Source organism: Glycine max, chromosome 19, assembly GCF_000004515.6.
Source record: "Glycine max cultivar Williams 82 chromosome 19, Glycine_max_v4.0, whole genome shotgun sequence".
Taxonomy (NCBI): Eukaryota; Viridiplantae; Streptophyta; class Magnoliopsida; order Fabales; family Fabaceae; genus Glycine; species Glycine max.
In genome coordinates this window covers 5,448,235-5,465,145 of record NC_038255.2, presented here as the reverse complement: position 1 = coordinate 5,465,145, position 16,911 = coordinate 5,448,235, and the positions used below count along the sequence as shown (strand labels likewise).

General features: G+C 33.6%; 2 protein-coding genes across 2 annotated transcripts; one reads left to right on the top strand and one right to left on the bottom strand.

The window, feature by feature from the left end:
* Nucleotides 1-5,367: 5,367 nt before the first annotated feature.
* Nucleotides 5,368-7,434, top strand: COL13 (zinc finger protein CONSTANS-LIKE 2-like). Its single transcript, NM_001292015.1, has 2 exons — nt 5,368-6,114; nt 7,081-7,434. The coding sequence occupies exons 1-2, from the start codon at nt 5,368-5,370 to the stop codon at nt 7,432-7,434; spliced, it is 1,101 nt and encodes a 366-aa protein (NP_001278944.1).
* Nucleotides 7,435-15,107: 7,673 nt separating this feature from the next.
* On the bottom strand, nt 15,108-15,563 carry LOC102667411 (uncharacterized). The gene has a single exon (XM_006604936.1). The coding sequence runs from the start codon at nt 15,561-15,563 to the stop codon at nt 15,108-15,110; it is 456 nt and encodes a 151-aa protein (XP_006604999.1).
* Nucleotides 15,564-16,911: the final 1,348 nt, after the last annotated feature.

Below are 16,911 nucleotides of genomic sequence, written 5' to 3'. Positions count from 1 at the left end.
CCTCTCATGGTATAACAACTAATATGTAGGACTTTTCTATTTTTTATGTAAGATTTGTAAAAGAATTTTTTGTCTTTTTCCTTTTAATCCACAATCACTTCATGCTCATGTTTTGTATTGCATTGTTTAAGTTTAAAAGTGTGAGTATGAAGTTTTATATTCAATAGAAGTGATAAGAATTTGCAAACTTAATGCCTTAAGTTTTTAGATTGAATAATGTGTTGTTAAGTTCATCAGTTTGCTTGTGATTTAGATCTCTTGCTATTTTACCTTCTCAAGCATTCTCAATATGTACCTTCTAATTGTCTTGCACTATATATGCTTTATAGTCCTTTATGTATTACTTCCAACTATCACTCTGTATGTGTGAGATTTATTATGTGAAATTGTCACTCTATATTAGTGGGACTTTAATTCTTAGTGACATTCACATCATCAATCCAACTATTAGCAGCAATAAACAATTAAACATGAATTTTGTTCATACCAATAACAAATGTAACAATATTAGGGTTGGGTCACATTTAGAAAAGATTGTGTTAATCATAAAAAATTAATGTACCTTAGTGTCTAAAAGCTCGTCGTTATACAAATATTTGGAGGAGAATCATTGTGCACAAGCTTACTCTTATATAAGCAAAGAGATTGTTTTCACATTCAAACCCAAGACATCCGGTAACTACGACATAACTTTTTTGTTGTGTCAAGGCTCTCCCGCCTTTCGTTAAATCATAATTGGATGCGCAAAAATATTATCAACAAATTACACTTCTGATCTTTGAAGTTTGTCTATATGATAACATATCCTAAACTATATACCGTCACAAGGAGGCTTAAGTACTTATAAATAGAAAGATCCTAAAGCGAGAAAAAACCCTAAAGCAAGAACTAACAAAATACCAAAAAGTTTCTTACACGAAGAAAATTGCAAAATACACCTAAAATTGGGTTATTTTGACCCTTTAAATGATAGAAATTGGCTAAAATCTCGTGACTACAATGTAGAGATTGCATCTTGCTCAAAAGGTCATTTCCATATGAAAAGTGTATTTATTTGACAAAAACAAACATCATTGACTTTTCTGGTCAACTCTGATCAACCCTGCACTACATCTCATATTAAAATTTATTTATTTACACATGAATTTTTATTTTTGGAAGACATATTTTTGTTATTTGAATTTAAATAGAAATTATTTGATAAAATATTCTCTATTTATATGTGTGTGTATAATTGGGCTAAATTCTTCGGTCTAGGGCCCAAGACATTTTGTTTATTTATAACAACATATGAAACTTTACTCTCTATTGACCCATTTTGGAATGCAAATTTCATTTCGGAATAGATTTTCCATAGTGTAATAGGAAGTGGAGTAAACAATAGGAAAAAGAAGTTTTACCCTGTAATGATTTAGGTCAATATGGTTTGTGTAATTTATAGGTTGGGCTATAAGCCCAATTCTTAACAATTTTAAGGCAAATGCTATGCTCACTCCCTTTTTTCTAAGTACATCTCCTTTCATATTTTAAGTTTGTTATGACTTAAATGACCTTCTCTTTCAAATCCTTATTCTTTCCCTCACACCGTTGCACACTCTCTCCCCCACAATAATACAATCCTTCTAAGAAAATGAAACACTCCTCCCTCTTTCATTAGAATTGTTCCTCTCTTTCACTCTATGACCTCTGATTCAATATCTTGCTTTGATCTTCCTTACTTGCTTGGTCTCTTTGTCTAACATTAGTATTTTTTCATCATCAAACTCTCAAACATGGTATGTTTGTGCTCCTTTTTTGTGATTTATGCATAATTAAAAGAAATAAATATTTGAAGAAAATTAAAAAATAAATTAAATTCAGTAATTTTTTAAATGCGCTTATTTTTAATTCCAGAAAGTAGTTTCCACAATATTGTTTTACAATTTTTATTCTATAAATCTGAAACTATATTCCAAAAATTAGTTTCCGAAACATTATTATTTTATATTTTGGAAAGTAGTTTTTGGAACTCTATTTTAGATTTTGTATTCAGGAAAATACTTTCCAGGACAAAAAAAAAACAACTAAAAAATAATTCTGGAAACTAATTTCCACTATAATTATATAAGGGTATTTTGAATATAAAGAATATTTATGATAGTAATTTTTTTTAAATAAAATAAAAGGAGAGTGTACTTAGCAAAATGTGCTGTGGATATTGCAATTGCCCAATTTTAATTGCTACCTGAGTCATAGCTCGTGACTATTTAGAGAATAATACTGCTGCTACAATTCCCATCTTAAACAAAAGATAAAAATAATAAAAACATATTGAATATAACACTCACTAGATAAAGTGAGCTCCTCTACGGGGAATCAAACTTTCAATAAAGGAAATTGTTTTGCCCTCTTCCGAAATGGGATATGCCATTTATATTGTATGATTGAATGTGGGAATGAAAAATTGGCTTGCACTTTTGGTCTTCTCGTGGACATGAATATTTGACGAAAAATAGAAAAAAAAAATATATAACTTAGATTGAAATTAGACTATATATCTTTCAATGTCATGGAAGATTCGGCCATGTGATTGCGTTATACCCATTGTGAGAGTCGGTTGGTAATCTGAAATCTTATAGTGCGGAAGAAAAGAGAAGCATAGTTGTACCTTTTCACTTTAAATTTCAGGTTGTCGTGGTCGAGGAATATTAGAATAATCTAAATCTGCAATATCATTTGTTACATGTTCCTGTTGGCACTCACTTTTCTACCCCACACGGAGGAAGATTCACACTTCATGGTTGCAATTGAAAAGTAATGAAGAAAGCAAACCAGAGTTATACGGATGCACAGCTAAGTATTGAGAGGTTAGAATATTCTTAGTTTAGCACCATACAAGCATATATGAATACTCCCACGTGAAGGGATATATAAATCCTTTTTAGATTAAGTTTTCACGAATTAGATTAGATAATGATCCTAATGCAAATTAAAAAATTTCTTAAATAGTAAGAATTATTTATTTAGTAGGAAAATCTGTATTTCAATCTTAACATGTGTAAAAAAAATTTATAATAATCACGAATCGTAAGTGAGATTAATCTTTAATCTAATAGTTAAGGAATACATGTGGTCTCTGATTCGAGAAATAAAATACTTCCATTGCTAATGGAAATTAATTTTTGCTCAAAATTTAGAGGATCTTTTATTTGAATATTAAAAATATGCTTAACATTTACTTTCTCTATAAATTTCTTAGTTCAAATGACATAAAAAGAAATAAAGTGTAGCCTGAGTCACCTGGTGGTCCTCAAAAGTGAATGCACCTTTTCACTTTTAAAAGCCATGAAGTACACGTGGAATGAAGTTTAGACAAAGAATGTGGATGTTATTGTTACATATTTGTACGGATTTATACTCTTCTTAGTGTTGTTCTGCTGGATATCCCACTAAATATTCACCAACTATCTTATGAGCTTCAGACAGTTACTTGCACCCTCGAAATTGATTCTAAAGACAAGAAACGTACTCTCTACCTTTAATTGGATTAACTTTTCTTTCATTTAATTAGTTCTGGTTGTTTTAGGTCCTTATAATTTAATTATTTTTTCAATTAAATTGTCACTATTTTAAATTTCTATGATCAATTTCTTAAAAGTCAATATCATTAATTTTTTTTGTTGAATATTGTTACATGATCATTTTTATATTATATACATATACTATTTCATATAATATATTGATAAATTTCTCTCTCTTTTCCCACATTTCTTTTTTGTTTTTATCCACAAGTTGCAATAAATTATTTTGTATATTTTGTTGCAAAAAAATTATTTGCCTTATACCTAACATTTTGGTTATCATTCATGTAGTAATTTAAGTTTTGTAACACTAAATGGATTATACCGGAGTTTGACTCAATGTAAGAACTCAATTTTGAAGGACATATATAAAATAAAGGTTTAAATTAAATAATCTTTTAGTCCTTTAAATATGTTTATTTTAATTTGTCTTTATATAATTTTATTTTATTTTAGTTCTTATTGGCAAGTAATAATGTTAACCTATGATATAGAGGCTATTGACCTGTCAAATGATTAAAGAATCTAACAAGATAATCATGTATATTTTTTTTTTGATAAATTATATTTTTAAATTCTTTATAAACTAGTTTAACATTATTGACTATTTTAAATAGATGAGAATTTAAATATACAGTTAACAAAAACATTATTATATGTTATTGTCCAATATTATCAATTATTTTAGTGACATGTCAAGTTAATAAATTGTTAAAGTCATAACACGACTTACTTGATGGTAGGAATTAAAACAAAAATTTCTAAATTTCATAAGAAATAAAACAAAAACTTTTAAAGGATTGAAATTAAAAAAAAAGTATCATATTTAGAGAGACTAAAAGATTATTTAAGTCAAAAAATAATTTTTGTTTAGCATTTGTTCTCACCGAGTTCTAGGCAAGTGATCCGTCTTCGTCTTCCCTTTAGTAGTTGAACAGGTCAATTGGTTAAACCACAGATTGATGGAAGTGATATAATGATTAAATATGCGATATATATTACTTGTGTCACATATTAATGAAATTGTGCGGATGGTCTAGTGGTAAATATACTAGAAAGATTTTCCTAGACAAAGATCGACTCTATGGTTGGTAATTTACTTTTACAATTTCCTTAAAATAGTCAAGTAACTAGCTGTAAACCTCAGCAAATTTAGTACTTGGAGCAACTATGAACAATTAATGATATTTATTTTAAACATTCCACCTTAATTAACATCTTAGTTCTCCAAACTCCACCAACCAAAAATTTCTATTTATTTTCATAATCACAAGCACTCCACATTCTATCTGCAAAATCAGTAATTAACCAAACACTTGCTTTAATCCTTTTAGAGCCAATAAGATTACTGAGAGGAAAGGATATATTAAGGGGTAACAAGAGATTCTAACTGGTGCAAGTATAGAATCTACATGGACCCAAATGACACGTGTCTCCAAGTTGTGTCACCATAGCAATACGAACAAAGCCTCAGCATCTCTTTAATGATTCCAAAAGGCAAAGAAGCAACATGCATGGACAGGTCCAACACCAAAACAAAAAACCCTCTCTCCTAATCAACCCTGAAACACAACCAACCACAAGATAAGCAAGAACTTGTGCACGCCACTAACTTGCTGCCACGTTGGCACTCTTGATTCTCCCCCCAACACTACTTGGTTCACCTCACTAAACTCAATTTCTCACTCACACTCACTTCAGTTCAATTCACTTCCCTTCCTCCAAATTAGTTCCAACACAAAAACCAAGCAAAGAAAAAGACTCTACCGAAACACTTCACTACTCATACAATATTTTCAGACACAACATGTTGAAGGAAGGCACCAACAACGTTGGTGGCAGCAACACTGGCACCACCTGGTCACGTGTCTGTGACACGTGCCTGTCTGCGCCATGCGTGCTGTACTGCCATGCAGACTCAGCATATCTTTGCTCTTCCTGTGATGCTCGTGTGCATGCAGCTAACCGTGTGGCCTCGAGACACAAGCGTGTGTGGGTGTGCGAAGCGTGTGAGCGTGCTCCGGCGGCGTTTCTATGCAAAGCTGACGCAGCTTCTCTTTGTTCTTCCTGTGATGCTGACATTCACTCAGCAAACCCTCTCGCTAGCCGCCACAACCGTGTTCCCATTCTCCCGATCTCAGGTTCCCTCTTCAGGGAACCAGAGCACAATCACAAACGCGTGGAACACGCGTTCGTGAATGAGGTTGAGGAGGAAGAGGAAGGGGTTTTTGATGAGTATGAAGACGAGGTTGAAGCTGCTTCGTGGTTGTTGCCACATCCTATGAAAAATAATGATGAAATTGAGGAGAATGATTGTGGTGACGAGGGTTTTTTGTTTGTTGATGAGTATTTGGACAATCTTGTTGATTGTTGTAACTCATGTGGTCACAATGACAACCAGTTTAGCAACGTTTATCAGCACCAGCAGAATTACAACACTGTCCCTCAGAACTATGTAGTGGTTCCAGTTCAGGTGCCGCAGCATTTTCAACCCGGTTTGGACTTTGACTCATCAAAAGCTGGGTTCAGTTACGATGGTTCTCTTAGTCAAAGTGTAAGACTCTTCTTTTCAATTACTTCTGTGTTTCTTTTTCGGTTTGTTTTTTATATGAATAGTGTTTTCCCTTTTTCTCTTTCTTTTTCTTTTCCCAGACTCTTTGGATCATTCATCCATTGGATTATACTTTATCAGATTTTGATTTTGCCTTGACACCTTTGCTAACTCTTCCTTCCAATTGGCAGTTTCTTTCCTTTCTCCGTTCATATGAAACTAGGGTTTTAAATTATACTCATGATCAATAATTTGGTTGCAATTTTTGATATTGTAGTACAATTGCTATTGTTGTTGTGAAAAGTTAAAAAAATCTTAATGTTGTAACCGAAATCTCAATCACATACTGTTTGTAAAATCCTTGGTTGAAATCAAAGTGGGTTTCCCAAGTAGCTTCTTTTACTAGAAACGCTAGCAAAGTCAACTACTCTAGTTCAATTGCCATATATGTGACTAATTTGATTCATTCCACAACTCTTCATATTTCTTTGACTACCCTTTTACCGTTCACTTTGCGGTCTTGAGAGACTTTTATTTATTTTCTTTTTTGTCGTATATAAGATCAGCTTTGCCTTTATGGTGTCTTTTATTTGCTAGTTATAGTTGTGATTCCTCTTAAACTTTGTTTCCTCATTTCATCAACTGTATATTAATTTCCCATAATTTTTCAGCTTCAATTAAAAAAATTGAGCCTAAGTGCCTGATTTATTAAAGCCACAAAATGGGTGGTTTAATTTTTTCGACACCTTTCTTTTATATTTCTTTTACTCTTCTTCTCTTTTCTTTTTCTATTACATCATCTATAATATATCTTCACCTTTTTCTTCTTACTTTGGGGACAAACATTTTTGTTTCACAAAGCTGGTTAGCTACTAGTTTATTGCTTAGAAAATTTATAGCCTTACCTGTGATCTCTCAAACTTCATACACGATTTTGTGTTAATCTTTTATATTTCATTTTTAATTTAGGTTTCGGTTTCATCAATGGATGTTGGAGTTGTACCCGAATCAACAGTAAGTGGCATCTCAATGTCCCACTCAAAGTCACCAATAGGGACAAATGACCTATTTCCTCCCCTTCTCATGCCTTCACATCTCACACCAATGGACAGAGAGGCAAGAGTCCTAAGATATAGGGAGAAAAAGAAGACAAGAAAGTTCGAGAAGAAAATAAGATATGCCTCAAGGAAGGCCTATGCAGAGACTAGACCCCGCATAAAGGGTCGTTTTGCAAAGAGAACTGATGTAGAAGCTGAAGTGGATCAGATGTTCTCCACAAAACTATTCAATGAAGTTGGAGGTAGCATTTTTCCCACTTTCTAGAATGGAAAGAAAGTAATTGCCAAGCCATAGAAGAGAAGGTTGGGAACCACACATCATTGGAAGAACTTCATGTAATTTTTATGTAGTCTAATTAGTTTGGTATTATATTTACTTCTATCTTGTGCTTTATAAATATAAAGTATCATTTGAGTCGCTATATATTTTGTCTACATACACCTTCCTTCTCAAAATTTTGCCTTATAATAATTTAATTTCTGATCAATTTCTACATATTTTTCAACAGATTTCTGTTTGGTCATCTCACATCTAGGTACAATGACATCCGTCGAATTAATTACTGATGTAACATTAATTCAATGGCAAAATTAAATTAAATCAATGAGTACGACTAGTTTACACTTAAAATTTTCACTTGTATAGGTAAAAAAATATTTCGCTTCCACCTCAAAATGAAAGCTATAACTTCATCGGTTATTGATGCTTTAAATTGTATTAACTAATCGATTAGACTATAGTCGAGGTCTTAAAGAATCCAAACGAGAAGTAAAATTCAAGATTACAATTTTGTACTGATAGTTCAATTTTCCATGTTAGGAGATATAATGTTAATTTGATGGTAAAAGAAGAAGGAAAAAAGAAATAAATTGTGAGTTTAAATTCATTCGAGTTAAAAAAATTAATAAACTAGCAAATAACATTTGACAATAAAAAATAATAATTCATGTTTCTTCACTTGTTGCACGTAACAAAAATAAATTATACTTAAATCAAACCATTATCTTATTGTTTCCTTTATTTTTCTCTCTCTCTTCTTAATTTCTGATCAATAATTTTATATAAGTGTGTGTACAAAATTCATATTCAAAAATTAGTTTCCTATAAAAAATTCATGTACAAAAATTAGTTCCCTATAAAAAAAATATAAAAAGTTAAAGCACAACACGAACAAGATTCACTTTATTTTTTATCCTCAACTGTCTTCAATGTTATTTTAAATCCAAGTAAATTCCAAGATGTTGATAATTATATGTAATTTCTGCATCTTCATAGATGTGCATAAATACTCTTTGTAAAGAGAACCTCGCATGCACTATATCTTTTGCTTTATGATCATTTGAACGCAATACACTAGTTATAATTAAACAGTAAAGATTTTCACCTTTACTCTTCGAAATAAGTCAAAACATGTTGTATCGATATTTTCATGATTTTCTTTCAGCATGCTGACATGTATGCATTGAGATTCATCACCGTTTAATTTAAAATATTAAAGTGAGAATGGATCTAAAAGCTTATTGACTTGTTCTACCAAATAAATGTCTCATTGGTAATGGGATCTATATAAAATAAATGTATGAACAAACTTTAAAAAATTCATATTAAGTAAAATTCCTAATTTTTTTGGTATTATGATAGACGCATAATTGGAATCCTTTTTCACTAAAAAAACCTAACAACTAATATCTGGAGAGAAAAAAACACAATTGAATTTCAAGAAAATATATAAACATGAACATGATCTACCACTTGCTTCAATTCCCATATCATTTTCGAGGTTGGAAAGTAAATATAAATATAATAATGCATACTAATGCTTCAACATGATGTGAGGCCCAGGGGTATCAATATGACCCTCCCTCGCATATAATGGTTATAATCTTTTGCACTCTTTCTAAATGGTATATGCCACATAGTGTGAATGAAAGTGCCAAAAAGAAAAAGTTTAGCTGCACTTTTAGCCATCGTGGAACTGAATATTTAACATAAAGAGCAAGACACGTGGAAGAATTAAATGAAAATATGCACGGGAAAAGTCTACCATGGATATAATGCGCTATATCCATTGTGTTGATGAGAATGCTATCTGAAAGAGAAACTTACCAGCATAAATTTCGGGTTGTCATGGTCTACGAATATTAGAATAATCTATATCTTCAATGCAATTGGTTACATTTTCCCTTTAGTATACTCGCCATTCTCCTCCACAAAGAGGAAGATTCACATTTAATGCCTGCAAGCAAAGCTGTGTCACCGAGAGGAACTGATGCACTGGAAAGGCTTGAGTCAGTGGTTAATTAGAATATTCTTAGAGCCTCTTTTGTATTAAAGTGCAAATGGCATTTCCATATATACCCCATTTTTACACTGACTTCTTTTTCTATTTCTCTTCTCTTTTCCTTAAGAAATGTAACCCTAAATGGAGTGTCAAATGATCTTTCTATTTGTTTTTTTAGGCTCCTTGGGTTGTGTTTATTTAAATGTATTTTATGTTTTCTAAAAAAAGGACATTTTTAAAAATTAACTATTTAAATTTAATTATCTTTAATCCTTAAAAATTACTATGTGCTTTTACTCTTTATTAAGAGATCGACTACAAACAGACTATTTTTAAAAATATAAAGAATAAAATAAATAAAATTTAAATAAGTAATAAATTTTAAATACATATATTTTCGTGGACAAAAAATATATTTTCAACAGGTTTCCCATTGCAGTGAACAAATTACTATAGAAATAGGACCTTAGTTCAATGACTATTAGTTGTCCGATTTATAAGTGATGTTGTAACTTGTAACTATTTTGTTGTAAATTCATCTGTCGAGTTCAAAGAATGGATAATGTATCTGTGAAGGGTAGAACTTAGAAGAAAAAGAGATAAAAGAAAAGTTGTGTACTGTATAATGTCTTTAATACATGGAGAAACACTTTCTTGTAGCTGTAGGTTTAATTTTCCCCCACCTATTATAAACACTTTCTTGATATCTAAACGTGCTCTTGTATTTCAAGAATAACTATAATTATATCTTACACATTGATACTATTCAGACTTACCACTAGCGTGTATATGAAGCATTAATTATAACCATTAACAAAACAGCTTAGGTTTTAGAAATATCTTCCAAAATAGCAATTGATCTGGTCAAACTGATGCATCTGATCAGAACACTATGTATTACAAAAATAAAATAACAATAACTGGCACTACTATTTGTTCAAAAATAGCTAAGTCATTTGGCTGTGGTCCGAAAAGTGTCTGCACTTTTTAACTTTAATATAGGGAAGGCATGAGATACAAGTAGAACAAACCACTTCGAGATTGCTTTATTCCTATTGTGTGATAAGGTACTACTATTCTGAAATCTCAGAGCGAAAGAAATGAGAAGTTTACATGCACTTTTCTACTTTAAATTTAAGGCTATAATGGTTAGGAATATTGGAATGATCTATATCTGCAACCGCATTTGTTAAATTTGTAGTGCTAGCTATAGAAGTCATAATTCTTCCCCCACTCATAGGAAGATTCAAAGTTCTTGGCTAAAAATAAATTGCGCAAGAAATCAACAATTACAAACACCCGACAAAAGGGTTGAGAGATTGGAATGTGTAAGATCTCACTGGATCTTCTTGTTACTTTTAATAATTAATAAATCATAACTACAACAATCAAAATAATCTCACCCGACCCACTTACTCCTAGTTAAGGTAGGCTAGACCTAAAAGAAATATAGAGTAAATAAGTTTACCTAAAAAAAGTTATAGGATAAATAGTAGAAAGGCCCGTGTAACCCAATTAGGGTTGGCCCATGGACCTTAAAGTTTAACAATTTGACATACTTTTTGTTAATATCTTTTCTAAATAAATTGTATGTAAGCATTTTCTTGTCAAGGCTGGGTTGAAGAAGTATCAAGAATGAAAGAAATGAACGATAGTTTTCGAATTCATTCATCAAAGTATTACAAAGGTGGTTTATTTATACAAATATAGAGAATAACCAACTTCTAGTAACTAACTTCAATAACTTCTAGTAACATAACTAAGTAACTATTCACCTAACTTCTAATAACTCCTAGTAACTAACTTCAACCGTCGCTTAATCGTGATACCCCCCCCCCCCCCTCAAGTTGGCAAATAGATGTTAATCATTTCCAACTTGGCAATGAATTTACCAAAAATCGGGCTTGGAAGTGCTTTTGTAAAAACATCTGCAACCTGGTGTTGGCTCTTGACATGGACAAGCTTGACGACTTTGGACTGAACATATTCTCTAATGAAATGATGATCAATGTCAATGTGCTTAGATCGTTCATGATGAGCAGGATTTGAAGCAAGACTTATAGCAGATTTATTATCACAAAATAACATCACAGAGGGCACATCAACTTCAAAGTGAAGAAGTAACCTGTGTAACCAAACAATTTCACTAGTAACAGAAGACAAGACACGATATTCAGCTTTAGTGGATGATTTTGAAACAGTGGGTTGTTTCTTAGAACGCCAAGAAAGAAGGTTGTTTCCCAAAAAGACACAAAAGCCAGAAGTGGATCTTCTAGTATCAACACAATTGGCCCAATCAGCATCCGCAAAGGCAGTGAGGTTGAGAGAGTTCTGAGCAGGGAAAAACAAACCTTGTCCAGGAGCAAATTTGATATACTGCAGAAGATGATGAACAACATGTAGGTGAGGAACTCTAGGTGCTTTCATAAACTGACTTAAGTGATTCACAGCAAAGGTGATATCAGGCCGTGAGATTGTCAAATAAAGCAATCTACCAATTAATCTTTTGTACATTGATGGATCAGGGAGTAAGTCTCCATCATGAAGATTGAGTTTCAGATTCGGATCCATTGGTAAATTGGAAGGTTTGCAGGCCAAGAAACCTGTATCTTCCAAAAGAGATAGAGCATACTTTCGTTGGGATAGTGAGATACCTCTACTGGATTTGGCTATTTCTAAGCCAAGAAAATATTTCAAAGGGCCAAGGATCTTCAATTGAAACAAAGACTGTAATTTGGTCTGAACAGCTTGTACGGAGGCAATATTGGGCCCTGACAGGATGATGTCATCTACATATACTAGTAAAATGACTAAGGAATTGCCTGAGCCAATGGTAAAAAGGGAGTAATCATGTTTGGATTGATGGAATCCATGACTAAGAAGAGTAGTGGGGAACTTACAGAACCATTGTCTAGAGGCTTGTTTTAGGCCATATAATGATTTGTTCAATTTGCATACCAATGAAGGATTGGATGACATGTATCCCTTGGGAAGTTCCATATAAACTTCTTCAAACAAATCGCCATTCAAAAAAGCATTGTTAACATCCAATTGTAGAAGGCACCAGTTTCTAGCAGCAACAACACAAAGCAGAACTCTCACAGTGGTAAGTTTGGCTACTGGAGAGAATGTATCAGAGAAATCGATCCCAGCTTGTTGTGTATAACCTTTGGCAACCAAACGTGCTTTGTATCTATCTACAGAGCCATCCATTTTGTATTTAACTTTATACACCCATTGACATCCTATACAATGCTTACCAGGTGGTAATGGAACAAGTGTCCAAGTGGAATTTGCTTCAAGAGCTTGGATTTCCTCATGCATTGCTCGGCGCCATTCAGGATAAGGAACAACTTGATGATAGAACTGAGGTTCATAGACAGAGGAGATGTGGTTAATGAAAGTTCTGTAAGGAAGGCTAAGAGGCAATCGGGAACAATGATGTTGGATGGGATATGCAGCCTGAGATTGTGATATTACATAATCAGACAAATATAAGGGATGCTTAGAGTGGCGTGTACTCCTTCTTAAGGTGACAGAGGGCAAAGTGTGAGGATGATCTGAGCCAAGGATTGAAGATGAATCAATTGGGTAATGGTTAAAGCGATTATTTGGTTGTGGTGATTGGCTACTAGTCTGGTCAGGGTTAGGTAAGGTATTAGTTATGGGAATGTGAATAACCAAATCAAGTAAAGGATCCGGAATGACTTGAGGCTGTGAAATGGTTTGAAAAGGAAAAATGGATTCATGAAAGACAACATCTTTAGACACAAAAAATTTCTTAGTGTCTAGGCTATACAATTTGTATCCTTTATAACCTTGGGGATAGCCAACAAAAATGGCAGGCACTGCTCGAGGAGAAAACTTGTTCCTTGATGATGGAAGAGTGGAAGCAAATGCCAAACAGCCAAAACTTCTTAAGGCATGATAGTCAGGTTCCTTTTTGAACAAAATATTGTAGGGTGAGCAGTGTTGCAGTAATGGTGAAGGGGTTTTGTTGATAAGAAAACATGCAGTGGTAACACAATCACCCCAGAATGAGATAGGAGCTTTAGACTGAAAAAACAAAGCTCGTGCTACATTGAGCAGATGTTGATGCTTCCTTTCCACTACTGAATTTTGTTCTGGCCTTTCAACACAGGAAAATTGATGAAGAGTGCCCATGGAAGCCAAAAACTGAGTGAGGGCAAGTTCTTTAGCATTATCAGACTTGAGGCATTTGATAGATACACCAAACTGAGTCTGAACCATGGTGAAAAATCGTTGCACATAGATTGAAGCTTCAGATTTGTTCTTAAGCAGAAATAGCCAAGTGAATCTTGAGCAATCATCAACCACTATAAGGAAAAATCTCCTTCCCTCATAGGTAGGGTGAGCATAGGGACCCCATATATCACAGTGAATTAAGTCAAACGGTAATTTAGATAAATGGTTAGAGTTAGGAAAAGATAATCTTCTAAATTTAGCAAGAGGACAAACAGAAAAATTAGAAGAAGAGAAATTAGGAGAAAGGTGCAGACCAATTTTATTATTCAAATGTTTGAAAACTTTGTCTGAGATATGACCAAATCTAGAATGCCAAATATGAGCATTTTTACAAGGAATGGAATTTGTATGGGAATTGATAACAGGAAAAGTAAATTTGCAATCAAGAGTGTCCTTGAGATCTAAGACATAAAGGCCTTGGATGAGAGCCCATCTACCAATCCTCTTGCAAGCTTGCTTCTCCTGAATATCAAATGCATTTTGGGAAAAAGAAATAGACAAATTAGGATTGGTTAGAAGAGCACTAACTGAAATTAAATTGAATTTGAATTTAGGAATGTAGGCAATATTATGCAAGAGTAAGGTATTGGTTAAGCAAACCGAACCAATGGCAATGATAGGTATAACATCATTGTTAGGCAGAGTGACAGTTTTATCAGAAACAAGTTGGTAAGACCGAAAATGATGAAGGGAACAAGAAATATGAATGTTGGCACTAGAATCTAAAAGCCAACATTCATGAAGAAAATTAGAAGTGGATGTAGAAAGGATCATACCACTGGCAGAAGAAACACCTTGAGGGATGACAACATTGGTAGCATGACTTTCTAAAAGATTCATCAATTGGCTATATTGTTGGGCATTAAGTTGAAATTGGGAACCCGAGTCACCAGAGGAAGATGGTGAGTCAGACATATCAACAGATACTTGTTGAGCAACCTTGTGTGGTGGTTCAGAAGATGAAGAATGTTTCTTGACTTCTGAGGAAAAACTAGTCCTTTTTATAATTTGGAGGATAACCATGCAACTTGAAGCAACGATCCTACGTATAACCCAACATACCACAATGAGCACACAAGGGGCGATTCTTGAAAGATCCTTTGAAGCGGTTGGTAGGATGATTGCGTGCAACGAAAGAAGGCTTCAAGGCAAAAGCATGTGAAACTTCACTAGCAGAGGTGGAAGCACCAACTTCCTTTTGCTTTTCTTCTTGAACAACTAAGGAAAAAACCTTAGTTACTGAGGGAAAGGGATCCATGGATAAAATTTGACCTCTGATAGTAGAGAAGGATTCGTTCAAACCCATCAAGAACTGCATAGCATACTCCATTTGTTCAAAATCACACCAAGGTTTAATTCCTCCACATGTGCAACTATGTGAGGGCTTCAGTTATGATAATGACTCCCACAGAGAACGAAGCTTAGAGTAGAAAGAGGAAACAAACATGGAACCTTGTTGCAGAGTGATCAATTCATGCTTAAGTTGAAAAATTAAAGGACCATTTCGTTGCTCGAAACGTTCTTGAAGATCATCCCAGATTGTTTTGACAGAAGAACAATGTAAGATACTGACTTGCATTTCTTTGGATAAAGAATTAAGGAGCCAGGAAGAAACGATACTATCATACGCGTTGCGATGCCACAAAGCATGAGTGGAGTGACCCAAAGCAGGTTCAGGAATTGAACCATCGACAAACCCATATTTGTTCTTCCCATGAAGAGCCATGCGCATTGCTTTCTTCCAAGAATTGTAGTTGTCACCGGTAAGAGGATGAGAAACTAAGGCAATGCCAGGATGGTCGAAAGAATGAAGAGTGAAGGGGTTAGAATCATCAATGGCAGCCATGGTCATGAGAAAAAAAAAGAAATAACTTCAATAGGAAGAAAGAGGGACGGAAGCAAAAACTTCTGATACCATATTAAATGTTAAAGTGCAGCATAGACATCCGAAAGGTCCCCTTAAAAACCGGTTCATAAAGGGATGGCCTATCCAAGCATTCATCATGGCTGGCGACACCCACTAGGCCGAACCTAGCTCTGATACCATATCAAGAATGAAAGAAATGAACGATAATTTTTGAATTCATTCATCAAAGTATTACAAAGGTGGTTTATTTATACAAATATAGAGAATAACCAACTTCTAGTAACTCCTAGTAACTAACTTGAATAACTTCTAGTAACATAACTAAGTAACTATTCACCTAACTTCTAATAACTCCTAGTAACTAACTTCAACCGTCGCTTAATCGTGATAAGAAGTCCTTATAGATGTTGGATCAAAGATGTCGATCTTGGTTAAACTGAATGAAAGATTTTTGGATAAAAAATGTTTGAGTTGAGGATGCCTAGTTAATACTAGGATGAAGTTGTTCAAGGCAATGTTATATATAGCTAAGTTGATGGCTGAGATCAAGGTTGGGTCAAGAGACTGAGTTGAAGATGCTTGACCAAAGATGTGCGGGTAAAAAATATCCTAATTAAGGTCAGGTCTAAGATGCTCTAGTTGAGACCAAGCTAACGTTAATAAAAATGGTTAATACTGTCTAACTTGTGTTTGACCAAGTATACTACATTTCACCCATTTCTGATCTGTTGACACTATATAGGCAGATGACAACATTTGACTCTATGGTTTCTAGTGCAATCGACCTTCCATGAATCAGAATCTTATGCGTTAATGCAGAATATATATACATGCAAACAAATATAATTAACTTCTTTCGTAATTATTTGTTGGATTTAACCCTTCTAAAATAAGAAAGACTGACAAATGAAATATTATAGTTTGAAAATACAATAGAAATAAGCTTTTATATATATATATATGCCAACAATGTTTTCTCCGTAAACTTCTTTGTTCAACTATATACTACTGAGTGTGGGGGGGGGGGGGGGGGGGAGCGCACTATGAGTAACATAGTGGTCCTCAAAAGTCAAAAAAATGCTTGTTCGATCTTACTTTTATCCATACAAGAAGAACCAAAAAAAAAGAGAAATTTACTTGCACTTTTTCACTTTAGGTTTCAGGGTATCACGATCTACGAATATAAGAATTATCAATATCTGCAATGTCATTTGTTACATGCTACTGTTAATTAGGAGCCACAATTCTCTACACAGAGAGGTGATTCGCATTTAATGGCTGCAAATTCACAGATAGTTCAGAGAGTCAGAGGTAGGAATATTCTTCA

What these genes read in the sequence shown, in the direction of transcription:
- COL13 (NM_001292015.1), top strand. Translation starts at nt 5,368, where the DNA reads ATGTTGAAGGAAGGCACCAACAACGTTGGTGGCAGCAACACTGGCACC. An exon ending in ATGGTTCTCTTAGTCAAAGT is followed by an intron (nt 6,115 to 7,080) that starts GTAAGACTCTTC and finishes TTTTTAATTTAG; the next exon opens with GTTTCGGTTTCATCAATGGA.
- LOC102667411 (XM_006604936.1), bottom strand. Translation starts at nt 15,563, where the DNA reads ATGGCTGCCATTGATGATTCTAACCCCTTCACTCTTCATTCTTTCGAC.